Source organism: Drosophila takahashii, chromosome 3R (genome assembly GCF_030179915.1).
Source record: "Drosophila takahashii strain IR98-3 E-12201 chromosome 3R, DtakHiC1v2, whole genome shotgun sequence".
Classification (NCBI taxonomy): Eukaryota; Metazoa; Arthropoda; class Insecta; order Diptera; family Drosophilidae; genus Drosophila; species Drosophila takahashii.
This window is the reverse complement of record NC_091681.1, coordinates 33,881,701-33,887,677: the sequence shown is the minus strand read 5'-3', so window position 1 is coordinate 33,887,677 and position 5,977 is coordinate 33,881,701. Positions and strand designations below refer to the sequence as shown.

Below are 5,977 nucleotides of genomic sequence, written 5' to 3'. Positions count from 1 at the left end.
GGAACTTTACTTTTGGACCTAATTTAATCAGATAACGAATTTTAATATTATTTTTCTGCTATTTTTCAAGATGTATAAGCATGATCAACGAAGAATACCTATATTTATTGATAGCTATCGATGAAAAATATATTTGTCAGTGAAGATATCAACCAATTGCAACCTTCTATTAATAAAATTGATTTAAAATTCAGATTACCTGAAGACAACGTGACCATGACTTGCTCGAAAAGACTCTTCATGAATGGCGATTCGCATTCCAAAGAGAATAGGATGGATCCTTATCCACTGACGTACGACAAAAGCACTTGGCGGTGTGACAGTGATTAGAACCCCCTGAGACTTCTATCGTGATGCAGATAAACCGACACAAATAGACCTCCCGATTTTTGGTAGCTCATTTAATTGATATTTTATTGATATTTCTTTATTCGGTTTTACCGAATGGAGCCTCGCTGTTTACGGGCACGTAGAAGTGGCCCTCCACATTGTCGGCATTCCTCTCTTCTGCCAGGCGAACGTTGCTAAAGGTGCTGCCACACTCGTTGGCCAGAGCAGCCAGGTAGTCCTGGCACTGGATGGTTCCAAAGTTATTCTCGGTGACGGCCTCGGCGTAGTAGAGCACTGAACGGGCGTGGGAACAGGTTCCAGCAATGTCCACTCCACATCCTGGCTGCTTCCTTCCTCCACTCACATAGAAAGTGGCCTTTCCAATGGGCTTTACAAAACCCTTCACACCGCCATTCGTCTGGATGGACTCCACATAGAAGGCATCTTCGCTGGACAGACGCTTCTCCGGAGTATCGTAGCTAAAAAGGGGCAAGGCAGGATCCAGACCCACAATTGTGTGAACTCTCTGGTTGCCAACTTGCTTGCCAGCGTATCCAGCCACATGGGCACCCAAACTGTGACCAATAACCTTAAGAGTTTCCAGTGACATTCCGTGATGTTCGTGCAGGTACTCGATCATCTCGCCCACCTTGGTTCCAGCTCCAGGAACACCTCGTACGGACATGGCATAGTCCACGGATTGGGAGCGATCCCAGTTAACAACGATCACATTAAAATCTCCCCTCGATAGCCAGGCATTCGTAATATCCACGTTCATGCTGTCGGTGTAACGTCCCTTCCATCCATGGATCACAAACCGAGTGCCGTGATTCTTATCGAAATGAGAATCTTCAATTGAGGAAGCATCCGCCTTGATTTCCTGGCCCTCTGTGGGATTCTGTTGGGTATACAGGTAGAAGGACACCTCATTGGAACGACCTTCGATAGGAGCACTGCTCGCTAAAAGTTCCTCGGCATCCTTTTTGTCCATCCACTCAAAACTGCCATCTTCTCGAGGCACAAACCAACCATTCTCGCCATTTACTCGCTCCTCAATGGGAAGTGCAATAACTAAAAAAAGGAAATTATTCTTTGTTATTATTGTATTCATTTTAAAATAGTTTTAAAATTTACCTGCTGCAGCTAAAACTGAGAGGGCGACGAGGACTTTCATATTGGTATCTCAGTAAAAATCTAGGGTGCTAAAGCTTCATTACAACCGCTTTTATAGGCTGTAACTTATCAATAGAAAACGCACTCAAGATCAAGCCGGAAATATAGTCACTTGATAGTTCTTATATATGGTAATGATATCATTTTATAGGTGTTATATATGGAAATGATAATGTTCATTGGTTACATGCTTGTAGTTGATAACTAATCAATATGTGATAATCAAGAAGTTCAAGTATATGTTAACTACAAAATGATGTAATTATCCTACACACAAAAAAAAGCACGTCGCCGTAAAATCGATAAGTCCAGGTAATTTTCTGGTTATTCATACTCATATCGTTTTTACCTGAAATATTCATAAAATTTACATTAAATAATATCATTTTCAGGAATTCTCTCTCTCGGAGATTCTCTAACTTCGAAAAAGAGCGCAGGAGTCAATATGGCGAGCAAAATGACATGAGTGGAAGCGAGAAAGACGTATTCGAAATTCGAACTGACGTACTTCAAGCATGTTTTCTCGCTCGCACTAGAATAAGTTTTGGTCAGGAATAATGCAAATTTTTGTTCTTACATTTTCGACCATATCACATTTACCTGGCCCCATATCAAGTTAAAAATGATCTTAAAAAAGGTCAAATTGACCTACGATTCATATCGATTTTTTTTTGGGTGTAATTATATTCATAAGTGGAGAAATGTGAACCATTGACAAATATAAAACAGTTTGAATAGGGATAGAAACGTAATTAATCCAACCCACTTATAAACAGAAAGAGCTAGGTAAGAGAAACTGAGTAGTTTAAGTGGTTTGAAAATCCCAACGCACTTACGTTTTAAGTACCTTCTGAAATTAAAGTCGACTAAAAGAGTCGGCACCCTTAAAAGGAAGAAAGGGTCTGTAAATAATTAAAAGATAACCTTTTATTGATTTGATTTGCAAGCAAAGATAACATAATTGCTATTTCCATAGCCTTGATCGAAAATAAATAATTAAAAGAAATAAGTTTTTCTGAAGTATTCACTTTAGTATTTTAATAATAAATCAACAATAGTAGAAGGAGACTATTCAATTTTTCCGAAGGGAGCCTCACTGTTCACAGGGACGTAGTAATCACCATCGACCATGTAGGCATTGGTAACGGCTCCCATGCGAACGCCACTGTAGGTGCTTCCGCACTCGTTGGCCAACGCATCCTGATAGTCCTTGCACTTGATAGTCCCAAAGTTATCCTTAGTGACAGCCTCCACGTAGTAGGTTACAGATCGTCCATGGGCACAGGTTCCTCCAATGTCAGTGCCGCATCCTGGTTGCTTCCTTCCTCCATTCGGGTAGAACGTGCCTTTTCCAATGGGTTTCAGGAATCCCTTTTCTCCGCCATTGGTCTGTATGGACTCCACATAAAAGGCATCCTCGGTGGATAGTCGCTTGTCGGGCTTATCGTAGCTGAATAGAGGCATGGCGGGGTCCAGACCCACTATTGTGTGGATTCTTTGGTTTCCAACTTGCTTGCCAGCATAGCCAGCCACATGGGAACCCAGACTGTGTCCAATAACCTCCAGACTCTCCAGGGACATGCCGTGATGATCGTGCAGATACTCAATCATCTCGCCCACTTTGGTTCCAGCTCCGGGAACAGCTCGCACAGAAGACACATAGTCCACCGACTGGGAACGATCCCAGTTGACAACGATCACGTTATAGTTTCCCCTCGAAAGCCAGGCCTTTGTGATTTTGACATTCATGCTGTCGGTATAGCGTCCACCCCATCCGTGGATCACGAAACGAGTGCCATGACTCCTATCGAAATGAAAGTCTTCGATTGAGGAAGCATCGGCTCTGATTTCCTTGCCTTCGGTCGGGTTATTTCTGGTGTACAGGTAGAAGGACACGTCATTGGCACGACTGTCAAAGGGAGTACTGATCTCTAAGAGCTCCTCTGCTTCCTTTTTGTCCATCCACTCAAAGCTACCATCTTCCTGGGGAACAAACCAGCCATTCTCGCCATTGACCTTCTCCTCGATAGGGAGAGCACTTACTGAAAGCAAAGAAAAATCTTATTAGCACTTACTTTCCTTTAAATAAATTTTTTAACTCACCTGCTGCAATTAAGACCGCTAGAGCTATGAACACTCGCATATTGATATCTGCGCAGAATCTACCAAGCTAAACCATTTTTACCAGCGATTTTATAGGCTGTAGGTACTGATAGTACCTATAACACGTGATATCAGGATAGAAGTAATAATGATTATTATTATGATTATATTGGTCAGTTTTAGATGGCTTTTAAGTGATAATATTTTGTAAAACCCAAATCCGCCAAGTCAGAGATACTGAGTAACTTTTAATCCAATCAGTACGCACACAAATAAAGCTAAAAATATCTTTAATCTATTTCATATATTTAATCATTGGGTGGTAAGAACAAGAACGTATTTGATTTTGCTTGCGATACTTTAAGTGCTTCGAAAATCCCAGTGTACTTCAGTTATAAGTACATTGTTCAGCGGTGGTACGACCTCTATATAGATGAATGTTGCTGAGTAGAATTTAGGGGGTAAAATAATTTGACTATAAAATCGAATACTCAATACCCTCAAAATGAAAAACTATTAAATCAAATCCTCGATACCCTCAAAATGAAATTGGAAAATAATTTAAATTTAATTTAATATGCTTGATAGTTGATTTTTGTAAGAAACTTAAATCATCATGGTGATTTAAACATTTACTATAATCTCTTTTATAGAAATACCAAGGAGAACTTTAAACTTTCATAGACTTTAACTAAATAAGCAAGACTGTATTTTTAGGAGTATTCAATTGGGTATTTTATTCAGCAACGAATATGAAGACAGGACTCTATTCGATCTTGCCGAAGGGAGCCTTGCTGTTCACGGGGACGTAGTAGTCACCATCGACCATGTAGGCATTGGTGATGGCTCCCATGCGAACGCTGCTGTAGGTGCTGCCGCACTCCTTGGCCACGGCCCGCTCGTAGTCACTGCACTTGATGGAGCCGAAGTTGTCCTCGGTGACGGCCTCGGCGTAGTAGAGCACGGAGCGTCCGTGGGAGCAGGATCCGGTGGCATCCAGTCCGCAGCCGGGCTGGCTCTTGCCTCCGTTCGGGTAGAAGGCTCCCTTGCCGATGGGCTTCAGGAATCCCAGCTTGCCGCCGTTGGTCTGGATGGACTCCACGTAGTGGGCATCGTCGGTGGACAGACGCTTGCTGGGCTTGTCGTAGCTGAAGAGGGGCAGGGCAGGATCCAGACCCACAATGGTGTGGACGCGCTGATCTCCGACGGTCTTGCCAGCATAACCAGCAACATGGGCTCCCAGGCTGTGGCCAATCACCTCCAGGCTATCGTAGTCCAGACCATGGTGTTCGTGCAGGTACTTGATCATCTCACCAACCTTGCCACCGGCGCCGGGAACAGCCAGGACGGAGGAGGCGTAGTCCACGGAACGGGCACGAGCCCAGTCCACGACAATCACGTTGTAGTCGCCCTTGGACAGCCAGGCCTTGGTGATGCGGGTGTTCATGTCGTCGGTGTACTTCTGGGTCCAGCCGTGGATCACGAAACGGGTGCCATGATCCCGGTTGAAGTGCGAATCGTCGACGGAGCCAGCCTTGGCCTTGATCTCCTTGCCCGAGGTGGGGTTCGACTTGGTGTACAGGTAGAAGTTGACGGCATTGGTGCTGATGCGTCCCTCCATCTGGGCTCCGTTGCCCATCAGGTCCTCGGCATCCTGCATCTCCATCCACTCGAAGCTGCCATCGATCTTGGGAATGAACCAGCCATTCTCGCCATTGACGCGCTCCTCAATGGGCAGGGCGCTTACTATATAGGAAAGGATTATAATAATAATATAAAAACTATTCGTAAGGACATCTTACCTGTTGCCAGTAAAGCGGCTAGAACAAAAAACACCTTCATCTTGGGGGGTCTCAAAATAAGTGTGGTGAAGAGAGCACTTGTTGCGCGCCTTTTATAGGGCTGAAATAATCACCGTAATCGCTGTTTAATATCAGTAAACACTTGAGAGCTTTGACAGCTTCTGAACAGTAAGATAGGGCCGATACAAACGATTAGAACGTATAGTGGGTACATTGATAGCGCCCGGTTTTCTCCAGCTGATAAGAGTGGGCATTATAACTATTGAGCCTCAGAACTTGCATCAACCTATAGATAAGGTTCAGGGTCACGATCCTGAACTTGATCGGAAGTAGCAGTGCATATTAGATAAGTGGAAGTTTACAGGTTTTCAGCTTACAGGTTAAGTTTATTAGTTCGGAGTTATAAAAAAGATTCTATCAATTTACAAAGTACTACAAAAATTTAAGTATATTTATTGCCTGCCTTTATTATTGTTTCTTTTTTCAATGAAGTAAAGAAATCATTGTTGAGCTATGACTAAGGAACGGCCAAGGAAATCCGAAATGGTCAAGTGCAGCCATAAATGTCA

At 43.3% G+C, this 5,977-nt stretch overlaps 3 protein-coding genes across 3 annotated transcripts; all 3 read right to left on the bottom strand.

Annotated features, from left to right (window-relative positions):
- Positions 1–386: 386 nt before the first annotated feature.
- Positions 387–1,581, bottom strand: LOC108063907 (pancreatic triacylglycerol lipase). The gene is made up of 2 exons (XM_017151224.3): positions 1,465–1,581; positions 387–1,401 (listed from the first exon to the last, which is right to left on the bottom strand). Exons 1-2 carry the CDS (start codon positions 1,502–1,504, stop codon positions 428–430), a joined length of 1,014 nt encoding a protein of 337 aa, XP_017006713.2. The 5' UTR covers positions 1,505–1,581; the 3' UTR covers positions 387–427.
- A 986-nt stretch (positions 1,582–2,567) lies between these two features.
- Positions 2,568–3,653, bottom strand: LOC108063997 (phospholipase A1 VesT1.02). Its single transcript, XM_017151345.3, has 2 exons — positions 3,607–3,653; positions 2,568–3,545 (listed from the first exon to the last, which is right to left on the bottom strand). The coding sequence occupies exons 1-2, from the start codon at positions 3,644–3,646 to the stop codon at positions 2,572–2,574; spliced, it is 1,014 nt and encodes a 337-aa protein (XP_017006834.2). The 5' UTR covers positions 3,647–3,653; the 3' UTR covers positions 2,568–2,571.
- A 663-nt stretch (positions 3,654–4,316) lies between these two features.
- Positions 4,317–5,486, bottom strand: LOC108063749 (phospholipase A1 VesT1.02). The gene is made up of 2 exons (XM_017150982.3): positions 5,409–5,486; positions 4,317–5,352 (listed from the first exon to the last, which is right to left on the bottom strand). Exons 1-2 carry the CDS (start codon positions 5,446–5,448, stop codon positions 4,373–4,375), a joined length of 1,020 nt encoding a protein of 339 aa, XP_017006471.2. The 5' UTR covers positions 5,449–5,486; the 3' UTR covers positions 4,317–4,372.
- Positions 5,487–5,977: the final 491 nt, after the last annotated feature.